A 24,444-nucleotide genomic window follows, 5' to 3' on the forward strand; every position below is an offset into this window, starting at 1 on the left:
GAAGTAGTCAATATACTGGCCTGGAACCAGCGGATACTGTTCCAAAGACGTGACTTGCTTCATTTTGGCGTTTCCACAGTCGTCCTTTATATATAATTTCGCTTTTTAATTTAAAATGATTTTATTTTGCTGGTCGCTTCCATATTGCTTCGTTCAAAATCCAGAAAACAGTTCAGAGGGAGGACAAATAAAATCATAGCTTAAGTGCAAACTAACTTTCCAGTGAACTGCTATGTGCGTTTTCCCCACTCCAGTGTCTTTCTTCCAGTTTAAAGAACTCCTTAGTCGGTCACCCCCTAGAACACCACCAGGTTTCCTGAACCTATTAAACTCTCCTCCTTCTGTCTTGTCCTCAGTGTTGCCTGCTGCATCCCCAACTATTTCAATCGATGAGCAAAAAGAACAAGAGGAGAAATTTGTACGGGTACTTTCTTTGTTTGTATTAAGTAGGTATAAAACATGAAGGTGAGGCTCTGTGCATACAAATCATGGATCTTGGCCTCTCTTTTAGCTTAAATGGAGGATGTGAGCTTTTTGTGTTTTCCTTCTTTCCTGACGGGATTTTTGTGTTGAAAATACTTGTCATCATGGCGACACAGACAAAAAAAATTGCACTGTCATGCACAGGAGCTTGGAGTGAAAGTCTTTGCAGTTAGGCAACGGGATAAAACCGTGGGAGTGGCTAAGAAGAGGGGACTGGCCAGAGACAAAGTCTCCTCATTTTTTATTTTATGAGTTATTTCTTTGATGGCTGTGAGGAAGAACTGAATGGTTATGAAAAGCTGGGTTAGTTGTTTTCAGTTGCCAGGATAGAAAGTGTTAGAGAAAGAAATTGGATTCTGAAATCGCAATTATTACGCTATCACATGTGATATAAAAATTGTCCTTTTCCCCCCCTTAATGGAAACTGCATTGCGATTTCCAGGAATGCTGAATAGGCTCTCCTCAGTTCCTGCTGACAGAAACAGACACGGGGTGGCTTCCCCTACAGCATCTGAGTTGAATCACTGAGAACTAACTTGGCAGCAGGCAACGCTGCCACTGGCCTTCACTGGTGTTCACTGGCTTGTCTGACCTTCTGACCCTCAGGGTCTGCGGAAGGTGAGAAATGCCAGGTTTTGGCCTTCGTGCATTCATTCAGTCTTTCTTGCTTTCCTTCTAGGTTCCCAACCCGATCAGCAAATGACTCAAAGGTGTCCTTCTACTTGGAAATATCAAAGTGAGTGATCGGCAAAAAGAGGAAGCTTGAGGGAGAGAGAGAAAGAAAGAGAGAGAGAGACTGGTGGCTAGCAGGGGTTGCCTCTCCACTGGTTTAATACTGATGTCACTACACCACCGTGTTTCGATGTCTGTAGGGTGGTGGGGGAAGCACAGTGCCAGGCTTCAGGGAGAACTCAGAGAGGTACTCAGGGTTCTCTGCCACGATGGGCCGGATCCGTCCATTTTGTTTGTAAAAATATTTTGTGCTGTACTCCTGCAGGTAGTCCGGGTGCTGGAGGGTGCTTCGCGGTGGCAGACTGTGATTCCAGTAATCTGGGTTGTTGAAGGCCTTCTTGGATTTCTCTGGCAAAGGAAGCCCATTGTTCTTCAGGTACTCTGCGTTTTCCAAGGTATTAGCAAAGGTGCTGAGGTACAGCGGCTCGTTCACATACTCGTCCTCTGCTTTGGGTTGCCCGTTCGGGGCGCTGTGATACTCGGGGTTGTCCAGAGCTTGAAGATCGCCATTCTTTCGTCGAGAGACAAATGGGTTCTCCTCTACCGGGTTCAGGTAATCTAAAAAAGATAGAAGGCATGTCAACACATGGTAATGTGTTCACACAACAGCAAGCATCTCTGCCTGGCAGCTCATGTGAATGTAAACTTCAGACCAAGGTTCCCAATGGTTACAGCACACTTTGCTTATTTTCACGGCACTACTATCAAATAGTGCTGAGAGGCCCTAACTGAGATCCGGGCCATATTGCGCTAGGTGCTGTACAGACTCATAATTGGAGACAATCCCTGCCCGAAAAAGCTTAGTGCCTAAACAGACAAGATGGACAAAGGGCAGAAGACAGGAAACAGAGAGACTAAGTGACTTGTCCAAGGTCACCAGGGAGTACGTGGTAGTGCTGGGAATGAGGGCTGTCTCACACAATTAACTCAAAAAATTAATTATGATTAAAAAATTAATCTCAATTAATTGCAGTTTGAATCGCACTGTTAAACAAGAGAATACCAATTGAAGTGTATTAAGTATTTTCGGATGTTTTTCTACAGTTTCAAATATATTGATTTCAATTACAACACAGAATACAAAGTGTACAGTACTCACTTTATATTATTATTTTTGATGATAAATATTTGCACTGCAGAAATGATAAACAAAAGAAATAGTATTTTTTAATTCATCTCATACAAGTACTGTAGTGCAATCTCTTTATCGTGAAAGTGCAATTTACAAATGTAATTTTTTTTGTTACATAACTGCACTCAAAAACAAAACAACGTAAAACTTCAGAGCCTACAAGTCCACTCAGTCCCACTTCTTGTTCAGCCAATCACTAAGACAAACAAGTTGTTTACATTTATGAGAGAGGATGCTACCTGTTTCTTATTTACAATGTCACCTGAAAGTGAGAACAGGCATTTGCCTGGCACTTTTGTAGCTGGCATTGCAAGGTTATTTGTGTGCCAGATATGCTAAACATTCATATGCCCCTTCATGCTTCAACTGCCATTCCAGAGGACATGCTTCCATGCTAATGACAGGTTCTGCTTGATAACGATCCAAAACAGGTGACATTGTAAACAAGAAGCTAGCAGCATTATCTCCTGCAAAAGTAAACAAATTTGTTTGTCTGCGCGATTGGCTGAACAAGAAGTAGGACTGAGCAGACGTAGGCTCGAAAGTTTTACATTGGTTTATTTTTGAATGCGGTTATTTTTTGTAAATAATTCTACATTTGCAAGTTTAACTTTCATAATAAAGACAATGCACTACAGTACTTGTATTAGGTGAATTGAAAAATACTATTTCTTTTGTTATTTAGAGTGCAAATATTTGTAATAAAAATAAATATAAAGTGAGCACTGTACACTTTGTATTCTGTGTTGTAACTGAAATCAATATATTTGAAAATGTAGAAAACATCCACAAATGTTTAAATAAATTGTATTCTATTATTGTTTAACAGCACGATTAATCCCGATTAATTTTTTTAATCGCTTGACAGCTCTACTGGGAACTAAACCCAGATCTCTCTGATCCCAGTGCTTTAACCACTAACCACTCTCTAGAAGAGCTGGCTGTATGGTCCAGTGAAGAAAGAACTGGAAGGAGGCTACTGTAGCATGGGGCATGGGTCACTTGCTGGAGGATTCTCTGCACCTTGAAGTCTTTAAACCATGATTTGGGGACTTCAGTGGCTCAGACATAGGTGGGAGGTTTGTCGCAGGACTGGGTGGGTGATTCTGTGGCCTGCATTGGGCAGGAGGTCAGACTAGATGATCATAATGGTGCCTTCTGACCTTAATATCTATGAATCTATACTGGGGTCTATGCCTGCCTCCTCCACCGACTCTCTGTGCAACCTTGTCTAAGTCACTGAAACTCACCACTCTCTCAGCATCCCTACCTGGAAAATGCTAGATTAGCATTACCTCCACTTAAGTCTCCTCTGTACAATAAACCTTTCCACAGTCTAACCCTGTATGGCTGTTTTATTAAAAACGCAGCTATCTGACTGATTAAAAGCTGCCCCGACTGAGGGACAAAGGGCCTCAGAATGCGGAGGAACAAAGATTCTAATTAGCATGGAGAGGGACATAGAAGAGTTCCTGAGCTAGCACTAAACGGAGAGTAGGACTGTGTGAAATTAGTACAAAATGTCAACACTGTGATGTAAACAATACTGAGGGTCACAGCTGAAATGAGGAAAGGTTAATGGCACATGGTGCTCGGGGGGAAGAAGAGGGCTAAGTCACTCTCACACAACGGCACATAGGATTTTCAATTTCCAACAGAAACCCATTAGGAACAAAACGTTAGGAGGCTGGATGGTTGTGAGATACTGCACACCCCTTCTGGAGTAAGGCAACTTTGTTAGCAAGTTCTCTCCCAAGGTCAGAGCCTGTAGCCCTCAGGCCTTGGTTACCATGTGTTAACTGACCTCCAGGGTCTCAACAGCGCTCTGTGAGAAACAGTGTTTCACTGTAAAATACAAAGCACATCAGATGCAGAGAGGTCAGGGTGACCAAGAGGTCAACGGAGCTCTTTGCAAGGTTAGTGGACTGTAAATGGAATTGCTTGGAGGTTAACTATAGGAAAAAGAAAAAACACTGATGGGGGACATCTGCAGTGAGAAATGTCAGAAGTATCCAGTTCATTCAAGTCCAAAAACAGCTGGATAAAATCTGCTTCTTGAATGGATGTTGTCTTTCGTCCTGAAGGATCCCAATGCATCTTATTAGATTATGCACTTAAGAGTGGCATTAAGCCACAGCCCTGGATAGGGGGTGGTGTGCACCTCACTGGGAAGTAGGCACAATAGACCTGAATCTCCACTGCCTTGCACCTAGTGTGTCCTTTACACTCTGGTGTGAGTGAGTGGAGAACCCCGTGCAAGGCAGTGGAGATTCAGGCCGTTGTCTCCAGGGAACAGGGTAGCTCATGCTGCACCTTTGGAGAGGGTGCAATGTGCGATATTCCATTGTAGCCAAGGATTAAAGAGATCAGGTACATTTAGGATATAGAGGTGAAATATCAGTATTAATTAATGTTATAACAGAGGGCCAAGAGGCCTTAGGTCTGTAAGATATTTAGCTTAGCCAAACAAGGCCACAGGCCTAAAGATATGCTGACATGAGTAGCTAACCAATGAGTGACCCTATGTCACAAGCTGAAACAGTTTCAGTAATAGATGTGTTAGCTGCTGGTATTTAGGAAATGTATATTGCAATGGACCAGCTCAAGCTGGTTAGAAGACTTTGCGGATTTTTGCAGACCTACGTCAGCAGATGTGCTAACCACAAGTTGTTATGGTGACTGAGGGACCTAAATGTTAATGAGTATAATGGGAACTAACAAGTTAACCTGTGGGAAACAGGGCACCTCAAATGTAATGGTGTGTGAAAGCACCAAAGGAAAAGGAGTTGAAACCTTCATAAATACATATGAACCCCAATGGGCATCAGTGTAACTCATTATAAAAGGTATAAAGCGGCCTGTGTGCTATGGGAGAGGATGCTGAAGATGATGCTGAAGAAGATAATGACTAATGATAATGACTAATGGGTTCCCATTCAGCGGTTGTGAGTGATGACAATCATAGGACCAGACACTTTGTACTACTTCTCTGTCTGCTGTTGTATTTCACTGTTTGCAGGATTGCTTATCAGCTCAGCGGATTTGTTAATAAAGGGACTTGTGATAAACTGCAATTGTTTCTTGTTTGTTCCTTGGCTCACTCATTCTAATAATATTGGTAACAATCTTCCTGATGCTGTAGCCGCTCACGAGACTGAAACCATATTGACCACTGCAGGCTCAGAGATTAATCAATAATCAGTATAAAAATCTATCAGGCTACACCTTGTTCCAAAGCAACTAATCCCCACTCTCAACACTTCCTTCCCCCTCTCAGGAGGCTACAGTGACTAATCCCAAACAGTCCAATCAGACAATTTATACAAGGTTTTTGACTAGCTCTCTTGAGCCCTGATTCATCAAAGCACTTAAGGACATGCTTAAAGTTAAGCACACACTCAAGTGCTTTGCTGAATGAGGGTGCAGATGAGCAAAGCTCCTTGTGTCCTTTTCACCTCCCTTGGGCAGCTGAGCAGTCACAATCCAGCTCTATATATTGGGCAGTGGAATTCAGCTGCTGTTCAACAGTGTCAGCCACATAACGTACGTTCTTTAGAAACATAGGAAAGTCCACAATAACGTCTCCAATGGAAAACACAGAAGGAATTTAGGTACAGTAGGAACACGTAATTATGCACGCTGGTATTGGTTGTGTGTGTGTGTATTTCAGCCAAAAATTTGTGATTGGCTCAGTCAGATCTTTCACCACAAAATGCTAGCGGTTTACCTGTTTTGGACTTGTCTCGCATCGGAGTCATGTACCCATCCTCATCCAGCTCGCCCCGTTGGCCCCGCTCAGGTACAAACACTGTTGGGTCAGCGCTGTACCTCTGAGTGCCGCTGTCCTCTTGTGCGAGAGCGGCCACCTGCTTCCGTAGCGTACCATTACAGCAAGTGTCGTCAAAGATCTCTGCCGTGGCCCCCTGGATGGCTGGTGCCTCCGGAGTTATGCAGCTAACCGCTCTGTACAGTGCAGGCACTCCTTGTTCTGTAGCAAAGCCGCCACCTCTGTACACAAACTGGTTCTGTGAGAAAGACAAAGTGGTGCAAGAGAGAAGGACAAAATAAAGCAACTGACTAAACACAGATGTGGAAGCTCCTTTGGTTTCACATCAGTGTTGGCTCAATGCTTCATTTTATTGAATGGGCAAAGCCTTGTCTAGGCTGGGGAGGCTTGCCACCATTACAACCTCTGGTGAAGATACACAAAGCCTCTATTTGCACTGGTTGTGCGTACCTGGGTTTCGGCCAGACTGGAACTCCAATAGAGACAATAATGGTTTTGCCAGTTTACACTGATGCAACTACACAAATTGCTGGCCACCAACAGCTGGTAGTAGGGCAAATCCCCAGTCTATACAAGGCTTAATACTGAGATATACAGTAGCAGGGACCATAATGTGTAGTTCTCCTTAACTATTGGGCTGGCAAGAACAAATGTTCTCCTAACAACAAACCTTAAACCTGACCTGGTGGAGACCTTCCTCCAGAGAGGAGAGAAAAAGGCCCCCATCTCTGAACTATCTTTATTCAGAGTGGGCCTGGTTTTGGTGTAAATAAGTAGCAACAGTCAATGAGCAGTCATGTAAATGATATACTGTTTCCATTGGGAACTTCCCATTGGTGCATCAACTCATTGCTTTGGCTCAACCTAAGAACGGCTTGTCAGGATGAGCATATCACTTTCAGAATCATGCCAAAACAGACAATCATCAAAACACTTTACCTAGATTGTTTTATGAACTATGATCACCCTTTTGGGATGCATAGTACCATAGAACTCTGGGCTTCCTGATGAATCCAGACTGGGATTAGAGCGACCTTGTATGTTTGCCCAACCTATGTATTAATTCTGGTCATGGTTGGCACTGGAGTAAATTAGGCAATTTATGAAGAGAATAGGGGAGGAAACAGAAGGTTTAAAAAGACGAAAAAAACCTAAAGGATGAAGGTTGATTGTGAAATACTTACTCCTGACATAGGGGCGTAGGCAGGAGGAGGGCTGTGTCCAAGTTCACTCTAATAGGAAAGAAAAATGGAATGATGGATATAAGAAGAAGTCACATGAGCTTATGAACTAATGGGGAAAAACATGCACAACAGTGAAGTTTACTGAAGAGGGGGTCAATTCCAGCCATTCCTACTCAAGCAAAACTTCCAATGAAGTCAGCAAGCCTTCAGTGTTAATGGGAGTATTACCTGAGTAAGGACCACAGGATTTGTCCCTAGTTGATTAAGAATGGGTGCTGCACTGGCTGAGCGATGAGTGTGTCTTGCCAATATCCTTGGTTTAATTTTTGAAAGGACAGATTGTACAGAGAGAATGAGGTATGCACGCAGAAGGCAGGCTCATCCCAGAAAAACACTGCAGAGCAGGGAAGGGTGTGGAGTGCCACCATTTCTAATCAGCCTGGTCTATATAGAGAAAGTTTCCTTTTCCACTCTTATCAACCAGCAAGGACAGGGTAAAAACTATGTACACTTTGAACTCAGGCAGTGGGTGAGCTAAGGTGGCTTTAAACCACCTTTGTGCCCTCCCAATCCTGAGCTGCTCCAGGAGATGGAGAAGCCCTTGGCCTTTTTACGTAGCCCTGGGGGCCTCTGTAAGTTCTGGAAGCCTCTCTGGGGCGTCCTATGGGCCCCAGCATTGCCTGCAAGTTTGGTAGATCTGCATGCTGGGGCCCTGTTCCAGATGTGGCCCCTGCTCCTGACTCACCTCTTCCCCAAACTCTACCCCCAGCATACTTCATATGCCAGGGCTTTTAAGGGACTGCTTGAAGGGCAGTGCAATCTTCTGTAGAACCTATGCTATGGGAATTGGTATAGGGCCTCTTTTCACTGCTTTGCTTCTTTTAACTGCTGTATTAGGCCAGCATGGAAGTGAGGCTCTCACCCCAGGTCTGCACACACTAGAAGCTGGTCAAAACTAATATTTTTGCCATGAAATTTTTTGAAAAAAGGTTTCATTTTAATTCTTTTTTTTTTTAATATTTGTTCTTGATAAAAATTACCGGTAATTGAATTTAGTTGAAATACTTTATGTAGACATTTTTTGTTTTCTTTCCGTGAGGGGGAAAATTCCACTTTTTCTTACTTTTAAAAAAATGTGGCCCATTTTTTTCAACTGGAAAAAGATGAAAAATGTGAGACAAAGTGTGGGGGGGGGGACTTTGCATCCAGAAAGTGCACGCAGCGGTAGCACACACCAATATCACAGAAAGTCCCCGTTCCCTCCCCCAGTCAGTGGGTAGGAATATGGAGGGACAGCAACTGGCGGGAGGCAGAAGCAGAAGTGGTCTGTAACCACCTGAACACACTCCTCTAGAGAACCTGGAATCCTGAATCTACCTTTCTCTCATGTCAGCGAACAGTGCAGGTTTATTTCAGTCCCCCTGTGCATATGCGTCATGATATAGTCTTTAATTCTGTAGTGAAAGAGACTGTCCAGGAAGGGAGAGATGTGTATCCCCCAACAGGGCAGTACAGTGGACTAAGACCGTCAACAGCTTGTGAGAATTTACGGGCGAAACCAAGACAAAAAGACAGAATGAAGAACTGGAAAAGGCTTGTCTGCGAAACCGAAATAACTGCTGGTCTGAGGGCTGGATGATGACAAGCAACCATCAGTACCTTTCAGGCCCAGCAAACAAAGCGAGTATTCAGGAGGCGGGACCTACAGGATAGCCTTCTCTCTGCAATCTACTTCAGGACGTGAGGCTTATGACTGAGACGCCTCCAAAATGAGCTATGAATCTCCTCTTTTGTGGGGATCAGGAAACAATACTAAGAACAGCATAGCTGTGAGTGGCTTTTGCAGTAATTTCCTTGAAGAGCTCCTGGAGCTGAGCTTCCAGAGCTGAAGCCTGGATCATCACACTGAGCAGAGGATTGGCCCCTGAATCTGGAGAGCCAAGGGGCCTGGAGAAGTCCCAACGTATGCCCTTGGGAGAACGATTTGAAGGCCGGTGTGTCCAAGGAGCTTTCAGCCCCTGCCTGCTCAAAACGTTGTCTCTAATGCCCCAACAACAGGGAAAGCTGCAGGCCTGGAAAGCTATCTCCCCTTCAGGACTGATTAGGCTAGACTGCTTGGGAGAAACCTGCTGAGAATTTTATCCTGATTTGGAGCAGGGGAGGTTGAAATTATCCTCCAGGGCCAAAACAGGGCCTTTTGGAGCCATACAAGGGCATATGAAGGCAACATTTGGTCTTATAAGTGTGGTGGGTACCCTGGATCTTCAAACAACCCCAAAGGAAAGAAGAAACATGGACGGAGAGGAAGTAATCCCCAACCACTCTACAGTTCCTCTGGGAATAAAATAACGCCGCTGGATGAGCATGGCAGGTGCTCTGGTTGGAGGCTGGAAATGCTTGGCTGTGTTCCTTAAGTCCTTGCCAAATTGCTTTCTACTTCTGAAGGGCAGAGCTGCAGCACAGTTTTGGCTCTGGGAAGAGAGATATCATTTCTGAGCCAGCTGTGGCTGCTGCCAGGTCTACAACAGAGGATGATACAAGCTGCACGGAAAGCACTGTCCAAGGCAGGGGAATGAAGAGGACTTGGAGGAGTCAGCAAGAAAATGCCTCAGTCCCATCCCAGTTGTGTGCAAAAAAATCCTCTCCCTTGAGCAGCCTGAGCTGCAAAACAGTGTGAAATGCAACCTCCAGAGGCATGGCAGCTTCCACCGCTCTTCCATAGCGTCTGACAGATGGCCCAACTTATGGTGCCCATTAGGAAGGCTGATTTGGAGGAGAGTTTCAGGACTTTTGCATCCACCTCTAGGGATATTTGCAATTTGGGATGACTCCTCTGAGAAAAGAGGGGGTTTTCTCACTGTGGCTCTAGGGTTAGCAAGAGGCTTATATACTTATCTGTTTGTCATGAAGGAGTACAGAATAGATTTATAGAGGGAAGGAAGCTACCAGTTTTGCAACTCCTCCCTAAACCTATCTCCACCAAGAGTAAAGAGGAGCTGCTAGGGGAAGAGAAACCAGAAGACACTTTACAAGAGTGTGTTCACGGCAGCAGAGAGACATGCAGTAGGCACTTGAATACAGTCTGTGAGTTGGGATCACTGCCAACCAATCTCTGCAAGCTGTAGGATCTCGGAGGTGGATTTGGGGCACTAGAGTATATCCTTTTAAGCAGGGAAAAAGATGTTGGATACAAGAGGTGGAGAGCTGCTCACTGAGATCTGAACACTACTGGTCTTGCCTGTTCTCCAGACATAATGTCATCCATCAGGCTTTTTATTTTGGGGCTGGGATCTGGCAATGAGACTGCAACTGAGAAAGAGACAGATAAAGGTTTGGGAAAAGATGCTTCCCAACTTGCCAGCTGCTGATCAGCAGTGGCTAGTACTGCACCAGGGAAGAACCAGCGCACTTGAAAGGTAGGATCCTGTGCTCAAAAGAAAACTCTCTTCCTCTAAAATGCTACATTCAGGGAACATTCCTGGCCTACTCCAAAAAGATGGGACAGAGGCAAAGACTGAAGGTAGACAAGCAGGAGTCTGTGGAGAAGACAGAGGCTTCAGGCAAAACTGATGATTGCAGATTGATCCTTTGTGAATTGAGAACTAGGGAGTGATGATCTCAGAGGGGCACTCTCGGAAACAGCAAGGAACCTGAATCAGGGATAGGAGTTCTCTAGCTATCTCTTCGTGCTGCTTTCTTGTCTTCATCTGTCCTCTGATCATCTCAACATTCTTCCTGCTGTCCAGGAGATTAGAAAAGTGTAAAAGAGTCAGATGCCAGAGGAACGCTGTGTATGAATCAACACGGGGGCGGGGGGTGGGGGGGTCGTATGCCTCTAGGCTGCAGACAGCAAAAAAAAAAAAAAAGAGTTGAGTCAACAGGAGTCTGTCTGTCAGCTGGGAGGAAACAGGACTTTTTGCTGCCTTACTTGCTTGCAACTGGAACGACTATATTATTCAGTTTCAATGGAATCATATTTGTATAATAGGGAAGGAATACACAACAATACACCTTCTATTTTTGTTTGTTCTAAGATGAAACAACCATGGGTTTGCTTTGCTGCATTAACCATGAATCATGCAGTCATCCCTAAAAGCTCTATACTGTCTCCATATTTTCTTGGCTATTAGGCTTTCAATTAAATATTCGCTGCCTGACCGTAACAAATTAACTGACCCCCTTAGAATAACCCATTACAAGACCCTCTTAGAATAACCCCGTTCCAAGACATCTGGAGGGGACATACCAACATGAATGCAGTTATGGTAGCTTATGCTCATAACCTCTGGTCAGCAACCTTCACACTACACATGCTGCCAAGTAACATCACAGTAATGATGTTTCCCTCATGCATTTCCTTTATCTCGCCATAAATGCTAACCATAGAATTCTCACCATAGACTACTAAACAAGCCTCTGTTCATATCTATTGTTGTCTGAGCAGTTACTTTTTAAATTCATTTTATTTTTTGCCATCATTAAAGCTCTGCAGTCATTTTTCCAAAATAGGAGGCAAAGAGAACAGCTGTGGTGCAAATTAGTGGGTTGAAAATGTGATATAATTGTTGTTTAAATGTTGTTAAATTGCCTCCTAATTACAATGTGATGTCATAATTTTGTAGGCTTCAAAAACAACTTTTTGTACTTCAGAACCAAGCCAACTTGTATTTTATTGTGTCTCTTTTCGTTGGCCAGCAAATTACATTCTGGGGAGGAGGGCGGGGGTGGGTGGCACAGAATACTTTTAATATTTCCAATGGTGAAGTTTCAATAGCTGAAATTATAAATCTGATACAAAATACTTTGTGGATTATTACATTTTTCGTTCGGTTTGTACTTGCATTTTACACACTCGTTGGAAAGAAAAGTTTTAGTATAAGTAGGGTCTGAATGATAGAAAATAAACAGAACTCTATACTGTGCCTTTTCCCTCCGATATAGGGCCTAGGTTTCCGAAAGCGACTAGTGATTTTTGCTTTGCTCCAGGTCCGGGTGCTCAACTTGAGATCCCTTTTGAGGAAGTCTGATTATTGGTGGGCACATGCTCAGCACTTTAAATAAAATTGGCTGATTTTTCAGAAAGTATCTCAAGCTGGGGACTGAAAAAATCAATGGTCACTTTTGAACATGTAGGCTGGACATCTATGTTATATACATCCCCCTAAATTTAAACCCTGATTATAGGTCATAGAGAACCCAGCATTTCTAAGGGTCCATCAGCATCCCTCACAAGGAACATGTGAGATTCCAACTTCTTTGGTCTGTGACTCCATTTCAAGCACAAGGCAAAGTACAACAGGCAAAACATAAAAACAGGCAAAACCATTCCCTCCTTCCAGAGGGCCTTGTGGTATTAAATGCCACAGACATAACAGCTATTATAACTTCTAACATGCGTGTAAAATGAGCTTCAATAAAACAAAGGTAAATAAGACCTTTGTGGGTATTGCTTTGTGTTATTGCTCTCTGTCTGCTAATCTGTTTTCCATCGCCTAGCCTCTGCAATCTCGCTCGGTCAATAGCTCCTCTCTTCATAGCGGGGACAGAATGTTGTTGTGGTGATGCGTTAAAATGTAATGAAAACAAAGATAAACCAGCAGCTCCATACTGGACTCTACACAGCCATTGGAACAGCCCCTCTTCCGCGTCTCCTTTCATTTTACGCTGATGGGATCTTGCCCACATTATCGTTCTGAGCTGTGTTTCTCACACGCCATTTCCAATAGCCCCTTCTGCAGTGCTTATGGGACCCTGCTCACAGCATCTTCCCCACTTCCCTCCCCTGGACCAGGTTGATTGGACACACAGTCTTCTCCAGAGCCGCACTCGGCATCTTTCAGGTGGCAGGAAGTGCTGAGAATCAGTGAGTCTTGACACGACCAGACGAGACTCGGGGTGCTCACCCCTGCACCCACATCCCTTTTATCCCTGGTGAGGGTCCAACATCCCCACGTTTGGTTCTTTCACGCAGCAGCTCTGAGTGCCGCTGGGATGCTGGTTTTCATTGTTGTCAGGCAGGAAACACAAACATTTGATAAGGAAGTTTGCAAAACTGGAGCCACTTCTTGTTATAAATCCGCCCTAAACTCACATTATCCAGGGTGTTTTCGTTACTACAGGGCAGAGTCTGCCAACCTCAAGCTGAGCCAAACCAAACTCTGCAAATAGCCCCACTGACTACAGCAGAGAGACACATACTTGATTTGCTTGACACTCAAACTAGCAGTGTGAACATTGGCAATGGCTCGGGGTAGCCACCTGCGTACAGACCCGGGGAGGTCAGGGAGGCTTGTACTCAGGAAGAATACTTGTCTTCTACAGTCAGCTACATGCGATGCTAATACAATCTTTTAACTGCTTCATTGCCGGACCTCCTCTCCAGTATCTGGGCTGCCACGTGGTTCCAAAGAACACTCAGATGTATATTGTCCAGTGGTCAGGACTAGAGGTGCATTTTGCCTGATATACTTGGCAATTTATGTAGCAGAGAAGAGCTGTCCTGTTGGGAGTTACACCCCTGCTGAAATCTCTGGCAGGACCGCTGGGTAAAAGTGCTCTCAGGCATCAGGGTTTACGCCCTATCAAAATGACTCAATGAAGGAGCTAGTCAAAAGAGGTTTGTTGTGGAACATTTTTGGACTAAAAATGGCTCTTTTGACCAAAGCAAACATTGTCATTTTGGTTGAAATGTTCTGGGTTTTTTTCAGCAAAAAAATGGAAATTGAAAACCAAAATAATTTATGGGAAAATCTGTAGGGTTTGATTCTGTTTATGGTTTAAAAATGAGTTTGGGGTTTGTTTTTTTCATTCAAAACCCCAAAAATGTTCACAGGAAATTAGGAATTTCTTAAAGGGGATTCTTTAACAGTTCTACTGCATGGTACTCAGAAAGAAAGCCAACTGACCTTAACCGGCACCAGGCTCTTGGAGTTTGCTTTAATAAAAATGAAGCAATAACCTCAGGCTTTGTCTCATAAATCTTTCTCTCATGCTCACATACAAATCTCCCTCCCGCACTTCACTATGCATCTTGGATAGTTATTTACACCTGCACAAAGTGAGGGCAAAGTAGGAGTAAAATACTCCCAACATCCAAATGACAAGATTTCCCACCCATTTTTCACAGGAGTAAATGACTGCACCACAGTGCATGGTTTATATCATCTTTTACACATGCGTTTTGGACCTCAGACATCCTCGGCCTACCTCTCTTTGTGGAATTCCATGCCAGGGCTGCTTGTACCTAAGAACAGCTAATCAACAGAAACTGTCTTGATAGAAACTGAGTGAGTATCCAGCCTTAAGTCACCAAACTATAGCCTCCTAAATGTACCTGACTGCACAGCTGCTGCTGTAAGCATAAAGATTTCAGCCGTCCACCAGGAATAAGGACAGCTGGTTTATGCCAGTGGATCTGACTAACGTGCTTTGGATACTCTGGTAGTGCTACAGACAGAATAAACAATCCATAGCTGTCCCATCAGCCCAGAGCAAACACCAGATACGTTTCAAAGGAACAGGCTGGTGTTTACAACTGACCCAAATTGAAATTAAATGGAAATTGGAAACCGCTCCCCTGGAAAACATCCACCTCCTCCCAGAAGATTCAGGGCCTCCTTCTGACCACTGAACGAGCCGCTTACTCTGCTCTGGCTTTATACCACCCACAACAAATATATCTGACCCAAAACCAAAAGGAGAAAGGGAAATTTTGTAAAACAAAATTGGTCTATGTAATGATACATATAAATGAATCAATGTTTGTACAATGATAGCTAGCTTTGTAGACTAAGTCTCGGCTTTGAAACACCTTGGTTCCCTGCAGCTATCCCAACAGGGTTGACTCGATTCAACCTGCCAGTCCTTCCAAGGAACATAAATTACGGCAGGTTCCATGCAGCTTACTGTGCATGGGACTTTCAGAGGAGACCTTATAAACCAAGGTCTTGTCTGCTCTTCGGGGACATTAAAGAGTTCAGGGACCTTTTTGTAAGAGGGTGGCTTTGCCCCTTGCTGTTAACCAAACTGGAACAGCTCAAAGGGGTTGGAAAGTTGCTTTAATAGGACAGCAGTGAATTTCCCGTGCAGGGGAAGTCCTGGCTCACAGAGAGCTGGTGCACCAAAAAACAGGAGAGGGACATCAGAACACCTGGTGTTCTGGCAATCACTGGCAGATTCCATGGCCTCTGAGGTTGATCCAATTTACGGTGGAGGCTAACGTGGCCCCAGTGACACCCATGATCCTAAGTTTTAGAATGAGCTGCCCTCCACAGCCTTGCAGCTGGGAGTCCAGACACACTGCCATTGCCCAGCACTATACCTTGTCTGTGAATAAACCAGAAGTGTTTTGCTTCAACTATCTGTTGAAAAGACATCAGGGGAAGTATTGGGAAAGGCATTCAAAATAGGCCTAAACCTTCATACTAACTAATTGGCTTTCAGCATGCCATATTGATATATGCACAAATATTTTTTTCATATAAAATTGACTTACTTTACATTAATTCAGTTTGGGGATCAAACAGGCTGGAAGGAAAGCCAAGGGCCTGTGGGTGGGGGGAGGCTCCATATTCTTGTCCCTCTCTCTAATCCTTCTTTTCAATCCATTTCACTTTCCTCAGGACTGATCCCCTGTCATTCTTTCGCCCATACTGGGTCCTTTGCACTGTACAACGAATGATACCCCAATAACACTTGGCATGTCCCCACAGTGTAGAGGAGAATATGTGCCAGTTTCTAACGACTATAAAAACAGTCTGTACAATGACAGTGTCAAGATGTTGGCCTTGCTTTTATGCAGTGGGTTACTGATGGAACCATAGAGTCTGAAAATCACCCCTTTGTACATGGCTGTTAAACCAAAACTCTGAACTTTAAAGCACACAACTTTTGAAAAGCAGGGAAAGGAAGCTAAAAACACAACGTGCTTGTGATTTGTGATTGTGATATGTTCCCAGCAGAAAAAGCATAATAGACAGCTGATGAGGAGTGCTCATGGCAATCCCCCCCCCCCAACCAGCTTCCCCATTCTGTTTTACCCAGTAATCAAAGGCTATTCTGAGCCTCTCAAAATGCCATCAGCCCTCATTGAGAATGAAATAGAGCACATCTCCTCCGAAGCCTTTACAGGAGTAATCATTACAGCGTGCTGGCCTGAACAGGCAGCTCCAATAGATAAAGATGGTAGGTTTTTTTTAAAAAAAAATTCTCCTAAAATCTGAATAGTAACTTGATGATAATCTCTCCATTTTGTTATGCAAAGGGAAAAGAAACCCGTAATTGTGCACTCTTTGTCTCTTAACGCAAAGAATAGGCTTTTTGATGAGATGCTAGGATGATTTAGGGCTGGGAATCTGGTGGCAATAATACTTTAAAAGAAATAGCCATCCAACTGATTTGGATAAAGTAATCATTAGCGTTCTAAATCTAACCCTCCCCTCCATCCTATTCCACTCCATCTAGCTTTGCTTCTTTTTATAGCTCTGATTCTTTTTCGTTATCAGCATTTAACAAATAAGGAAGGCAGCATCTTTACATTGGCTACCAAAAGTCATTTTATACCAAGTGGATATGGCCCTCATTAAAAATATGTTTAGGGGGTATAATAGCTGGACAGACTACATCTCCCATGATGCACCATCATCTCCCCCTTGATGGACCACTGTGATGCATCATGGGAGTTCCATGGACTCATGGGAGAGGTAGTCCCATTCAGAAGCCCAACCCATAGAGGAGAACGGGGCGAAAGGCACACAAACAGCAACTCTTATTGAGGCACTTCAGTGGCTTTTCCTAATCAGGTTTTTTTTTTTTTTTTGGTTTTCACCTATAAGCCAAAAACTTTAATGTTTTGGGGTATTCAGGGATTTTTGCCAAAAAATGTGACCATTTTCAAAAAACGTGATTTTTGTTTTGGCCAAAAATTTCATTGAGTCAGTTATTTCCTGACTCCTAGTCCGCTGTCCTAGCTCTTGAACTATGCAGAATTGTCTGTTCTGCTTTTTCCAAGACTTTTTTCTGCCCTCCAGCTGGCGTGGGTGTACAGCAATACAACATTGACTACTGCACCTTGACCCTTCCTGTAGTGCTTCAGTGCAACTGCTTCTATCATCCAGAATGATGAGCACGCTGTGCCCAGGCCCCCCTGTTAAGTTCCTGGGCCAGCTACAAACATCCCTTGGTACCAGTAAGGGCTGTATAAGGTATCTGCAATGATGGGACGACGCTTGGAGTGTCAGTGCATTTTAAAGTGAGTGTGTGGTGGAGACTCATACACTTTGTACCATCGACTTGGTTGCCTAGGAGCCACTTGCATTGTAGGCTAAAGTTTCAAGTGAATTTGGCACCCACAAGTCAGGAATAGGTTTTTAAAAGAGCTCAGCTGCCACTTAGGCACCAAAATAAGTGTTCAAATTTCCAAAAACTCAGTATGTTGCGTACTGAACTCTTTTGAAAATAAGCCACATGTATCGTACCACAAGTCAATCTTCTTGGTGCTGAGCACTTTTTAAAAAAATTGGTCCCCATTTAGGTGCCTAAATGGGATTCTTTCTGAACTCTGACCCTCACTGAGGGGTCTAGGCATTTGAAAATCTGGGGTCTGGTCTTTCTGGTCAGCTTCACTCTCTCTTCCAGCTGTGCTTCCCGAATAAAAATGGTTTTTAGAAACTCACAGAGTGCCTCCTCAGTGGAGTTTAGAAATATTTGGCAGTCACTCCCTTTATAGCCATTGACTTTTTTTTGGAGAAGAGACGATGAAGTGAATCAGCTGCAAGTTCTCTTGTTTGTTAACAGAGCCAACAGCTATTCATAGATGAGGCAGATGCGCCGTGATTTTAAACCAGGGACAGTGAAGCTCAGTACATTTCCATTTCTCATGCTGATAGCTTTTGCAAAGTACAGCTGTGGTCCCCTAGACTGGTTACTGTCCTTTGGTGGGAGTGTGAACACATGGTAATTCTAACTGTGGGAGGGTAAGCCCACTGCAAGGCAAGAGCACAGCCGGCTGAGCACATATATATATTAAATTGGTAGCAAATATGTGTCCAAACTAAAAAACCCAGAACAAATAGCCCCCAAAACTAGAAAGGTTGAATCTGGAGCTAAACGCTGTGGCTCGGGATCATATATGTCAGAGAAAAAACAAGAGGGACAAGATTAGGGCAACTCTTGCAAGGTGACCTTCAACAGCTAGATACCATGGAGCATGTTAAGAGCCAGCTTCTGATACCTTTGCTCATGCTGTGCCTTTCTCCCTGAGCAGCACTGCTAATTTCAGTAGGACTGCTCATGGAGCGAGGTACTACTTGTTATAAGGCTACGGAATCTGGCACTAAAAATATACCCTGTCGGACCACATGTGTTTTGTTGAGCCCTACATATGAATTTCCCTCTCCTTTTTTTTCGGTCACAAATGTAGCATGTTTTAAAGAGACATTGTAAATTATCTATCTTTTAAGCTACATCAGTAAAACTGAACTGCTTTAATCTAATTTATTTTACATCAGATGTGATGCTTTTTTATATTCTACTCATCCTAAGCAATAGAATTAGACCAGTCAGTTTCAATTTCTGTTTATATGCTATCTGGGTATTAGGCATAAAAACTGTGTTTTGATGTTGGATTTCCAATACAGGTGCTAGAAACAGATACATGACATGAGACATTTTCCAGGGACAAGGAGACAAAAATGACTGAAGATAGTCTGATGACAAAAAACATTGATTAAACTCTAAAATCCATCCAAAACTTCTTAAGGGAGACGCAAAGCAGAAAGAGTAGAGGACTTGGACTAAAAAAACCCAACGCCTTAAAAAGCAGGAAATGGTACCAAAACTAACTGGCAATACCTAAGAGGAGATTCTGGGTCCGGATCTGTTCAATATCTTCATCAATGATTTAGATAATGGCATAGAGAGGACACATAAAGTTTGTGGACGATATCAAGTGCTTTGGAGGATAGGATTAAAATTCAAAATGATCTGGACAAACTGGAGAAATGGTCTGAAGTAAATAGGATGAAATTCAATAAGGACAAATGCAAAGTACTCCACTTGGTTGCACACACACAAAATGGGAAATGACTGCCTAGGAAGCGTACTGCGGAAAGGGATCTGGGGGTCATAGTGGACCACAAGCTAAATATGAGTCAACAGTGTAACTCTGTTGCAAAAAAAAGCGAACATCATTCTGGGATGTATAAGTAGGAGTGTTGAAAGCAAGACAGGAGAAGTAATTGCTCCGCTCTACTCTGTGCTGATTAGGCCTTAACTGGAATATTGAGTCCAGTTCTGGGCACCACATTTCAGAAAAGATGTGGACAAATTGGAGAAAGTCCAGAGAAAAGCAACAACAATTATTAAAGATCTAGAAAACATGACCTATGAGGTAAGACTGAAAAAAAATGGGTTTGTTTAGTCTGGAAAAGAGAAGACTGAGGGGGACGTGATAACAGTTTTCAAGTACATAAAAGGTTGTTACAAGGAGGAAGGAGAAGAATTGTTCTTCTTAACCGCTGAGGATAGGACAAGAAGCAATGGCCTTAAATTGCAGCAAGGGTGGTTTAGGTTGGACATTAGGAAAAACTTCTTAACTGTCACGATGGTTAAGCACTGGAATAAATTGTCTAGGGAGCTTGTGGAATCTCCATCATTGGAGATTTTTAAGAGCAGGTTAGACAAATACCTGTCAGCAATTGTCTAGATAATAATTAGCCCTGCCATGACCTCTTAGGGTTCCTTCCTGTCCTATGATTCTACGATTCTTGGGTAAACAACTTATCTATAGATTTGACTTTATCATTGCACCAAATACTAAAACCACTAATTAGGGACCGAGTAGGGAAATATCTGGAACATTATAATGCGATGAAAGACATTCAGGATGGATTAATAAAAGGGGTGATTATGCCTAACCAAGTGTTTTGAAGAAGCAAGAGAGCTAATGGAGGGACACCGTCAACATAATTTTCCTGAATTTTAAGAATGCCTTTGATACGGTATCCTGTTAATCTGCAAGTTCATCTGTTATTGTATTGGAGATGGACTACAGCACTTGAATACATAAAGAAATGACACAAACTAGTGGCAAGACATGGAATGGTACTAAGATATTAGGATAAGTTTTGATCACCTATTTTGATTACCAGGACTTGGGAGAAGAATGAATGAAATTGGATGCAAAGTTAAAACAGTTAAGTTCTTGGTTGCATATATAAAAGCATTAAGTCTTGTATGAGTCAGAGAGTTCCTGTCTTGCAGTGGAAATGGGGTTAGTAGAGAGAGAAGTCCCATTTGGCAAAAACATTGGCAGTTCTGGTCGGTTTATTATGAAGAAGGTATTGAAGAAATACAGAAGGCAGCATACAGCAGAAGTCAACCAGAACAAAAAGGCAACATGAAATACAGGTTTGCTCTGAACAGTGAGTATATAACACATGGCACCATTTTGCTCAGCAAACCTGCTCCCTGAGCAGAAGAGATTTCAACTAGTCGGTAGCTCTTTAATCTAGCGGGAGGAGGCATAATGAAATCCAGTGGTCGAAAGCTAAAGCTAGACAAATTCAGACTAGAAATAAGGCAAAAAAGTTCATGGTTAGGGGTTGTTAATTATCTAGGGTTGTGGTGAACTCTCCATCACTTTCAATCTTTAACTCATGACTTTTTAAAGAGGTGCTCTAGCTCAAACACAAGTGATGGGCTTGATGCAGAAGTTATGGGTGAGATTCTCTAACCTGTGTTATCCAGGGGGGTCACACAGTAGATGATCACAATGGTTCCTTCTGGCCCTAAAATCTATGACTACAGAGTCATATTGCTGACCATTAGGACAAAGTATGCTTTTTTCTGCTTCATAAATTCCTAGAGTTAAGGCCAGATGGGGCCCTAGCAATCATCTCATCTTACCTCCTGCATAACACAGGCCATAGGACTTCCTTGTAATAATTCCTTTTGCCTCCTGTTACCCTTGCAGAGCTGGCAGAGGTCTGGTAGAAGCAGCTGGCTTCTATTCTGGCTCATGCATCATCAGCAGAAACGTTTACTGAGTTCCACTCATTGAAACTAGTGGGGATGAGTAAGTGTAACTGAGGGCACCATCATAGCCATCTTGTTATTAAAGCCCTCAATGCAAAGGCTGGGAAAAACAACTCCCACCCCGCTTCCTCCTTGCGGGGGGGGTGGGGGGGCAGAGGGAAGTGATTGACTGCTAGCCTGTCCTATCAGCAAATTACAACACCCCTTGCACCAACTTAGCTTGGGGGGACTGGCATTGCACAAAACATCTGTTTACTCCACCATCTGCAGTCTAGAGAGTCCATGCCAGGGCATAAGGCAGATGCTTACTCCCTGTAATTCCCCTGCACAATCTCCCCCCACAGTTGTCAGGCAAGCCCCCAAAAGAAAAGAATTCATAATAGAGGCTATAGAAGTGTCTGACTAAAAGGTCTCTATTGCCCAACCCATAATTTGAGAATACTGGAAGATTAGGGCTCAATCCTCTAAGCACTCTCCACTCTTTTTGTGAATTTCTTCATTTTTGTGGCGTTTTCTCACAACAATTAGACCACTTTTCCAGTGATTTTTCAAATTCCAAAGGCAATTTTGAAGTTTGTACATACTTCTATAGTCATTGCAATTACTACAATATATGTCTCTAGATGCAATTAATGTTACTGTCATGACATAATTCGAAGGCATAATTGTAATGTAAAAAAATGCAGAAAAGAAATCTTAAATTGGTGAAATGTGCCACATCGCTGCAATGTGCGGGTTTTAAATTCAGTGGGACAACTCCACCTTTTGTTTACCCTTTGCATCACCCTGCAGACTAGAGTAGGGTTGCAATAGTCAATGGGGTTGTGCCAGGACACAGAGCTGGCCTATCGGCTCAGCAATTTTAAATATTTTTTTCTCTTAGTACCAAATCAACTGTCGATTCATGACCTGTATTATAAACCTGTTAGATACACAAAGGGGCTAATCTGTAAGGAATTGATTTGGTGCTCGGTGTATTGGAAATGTAATCTGAGTAACAGGCGCAGTAGGCCACGGCCACAGCATAGGCCAGCTCCACTTCTGCTTTGAAGTCCGACTGACAGCAGAGGCCCTGCCTTCTAGGCTCCTATGTAGCCACCTATGTGGTGAAGGAGTTTAGTCAAGCCAGAGCTCTGGTGTGCTCCACATGGCAGACGTCTCAATTCTAAAAATTGTGCCTGAGATCTGTAACGAAAGTTGCCATGTCCCTATAAAATACTGTTTATAATCATGCTCATTCTTCTTTTCTTTGCTCCCTTTAAAACCCGGACGTTTATGTGTTTTTAAAAACAAATGAAGAGCCTTGATGAGACTTTGCCCTATTTCACTCTGGAGTGACTTAATTATAAGTAGAGGTTCAGCAGTGAAATATCCCCTGACTCTTGCCTACACAGATGGCATCAAGGGCGTCTATAATATACAGAGTACAGACCACAGGAACAAGGGCCGCATTCAGAGGAGCTGCTGAACAGTATGAACAGTTAGCAGCAGTGAGAATTAGCCAAGGTAAAAGCATTGTGGTGCACAAACGCGAAAACAAAAGAGACTTCCCTCTGTTCTAACACTGTACCTGTTCAGACAGTACCGTACTTGTTAAAAAACCGGAGTCGATAATTGTATGGTTGTGAATGTAGGTGGTTTGCTAGTGCTAGCAACGAAAGTCTTGGGCTTATATAATCACTGCAGTGGCAATGACTACACTTTCACCAGCATGGCGTTATTCACCCAAACAGAACACGAAGTACTGGAAACCCACCAGTCGTTAACCCCTTTGCTGATTTTGGAACTTTTTGGATGATGACAAGTCAACATTTTCCGCGGAAAGCAGACACTTGATGCGAAAAATGTAGTTTAGCTGAAATCCCAATTTTCTGGACAGACCAACCCCTGTCTTAACTTTTGCAGGGCGCCCCTTCCATGCTGGGGAACGCCCCTTTAAGGAGGAACTCTTCTCCAAGGGAGTCCATGAGTTAGCCACAAACAGGAGTTTTGGTCGCATGGGCTGCCAGGAAAACAGTGTGTGTGGAGTAACGGGAGGCTTTGCCCTTGTACCTCCAGCCTATCTCAACAGATTCCAGAAGATTAGGAAGGCAATGCCTTGTTTATTTCAGTGGAGGTCATATCCCATCCCACTGAGGTTTCCTTTTTCCTACGGGATACAGCTTTAAGACACTACTGTATATTAAACTGTTTTTTTTTTGTATTTGTCTTATGTATATCCTCATTCATTGGTGCCTAACCCTAGCATCGCTTTGCCTGGATGTAGGATTGTACAGCAGAAACTTCACAGCTTTCCTTAGCGAACAAGTGCTCTTACTTCAGTTCACTGACTTCAGTGTCTAAACACAAAGAGGCTCAGAAACTCCCTGCTTTCCTGAGCCCTTGCTAGAACTGTGCTAGGGCACATTCAAGCCAAGAGGTTCTGTGCAGTATGCCCAGAGAAAGAGCACATTAGCGGCTTACAGTACGCGTGCCTCAGTTTTTAAAATTAAAACCACCAGCGCAATAAGGGCAGGGCCGTATATTTCAAGCACCTCATCACCAGGAAAGACGTGAAGATTCCGTAGCTATTGGCTCTGTGTTTTGCCCTAACCAAGCAGCATGGAGACGTTCACATAAAATTTAATTTTCCAGTAACAATGAACAGAAACTGACTGAGCTGCATCAATGTGTTTGGTATTCATGGTAATAACACTGATCATAATGAGTTCATTTAATATTAATAGTCATTACAGCAAACAAGCATAAATCCAAGCCACCCAAAGGAAACAGAATAAGCCAGACTCAAAGCATTGCATGTACAGATACTTGAAGGTCTTTCAGTTCTGTGTGATTCCTGCAACTGACATCCATCTGTACTTAAAGTATGCACAGTGGAAAGAATACTTCTTAAAGGAGCTACCGCGCATTTAGTTTTAGATCAACATGAATGTTTAGAGGAGGAACATTGGCAGTCTTATCGCCATTGATTTTTATCTGCATTATTGCAACTGCAGAGCAAACAGAGCAGAGCTTATATCCAGGGGGAAAAAACTATCTGTGTTACAAATCAGGAGCTTCTATGGCAACTATGTATCTTAGACACAGCATGT

General features: G+C 43.2%; 1 protein-coding gene across 1 annotated transcript in view; it reads right to left on the bottom strand.

The window, feature by feature from the left end:
• Positions 1-888: 888 nt before the first annotated feature.
• Positions 889-24,444, bottom strand: part of ERBB4 (erb-b2 receptor tyrosine kinase 4) — a 976,023-nt gene continuing 952,467 nt past the window's right edge. Inside the window, exons 27-29 of the mRNA XM_084642839.1 lie at positions 7,319-7,366; positions 6,075-6,372; positions 889-1,773 (exon numbers count right to left, since the gene is read on the bottom strand). Coding sequence (XP_084498965.1) covers positions 1,328-1,773; positions 6,075-6,372; positions 7,319-7,366 — 792 coding nt within the window. The 3' untranslated portion in view covers positions 889-1,327. The remainder of the gene's footprint in view (positions 1,774-6,074; positions 6,373-7,318; positions 7,367-24,444) is intronic.

This window comes from Lepidochelys olivacea (assembly GCF_965140295.1).
Source record: "Lepidochelys olivacea isolate rLepOli2 genome assembly, chromosome: 11".
Classification (NCBI taxonomy): Eukaryota; Metazoa; Chordata; order Testudines; family Cheloniidae; genus Lepidochelys; species Lepidochelys olivacea.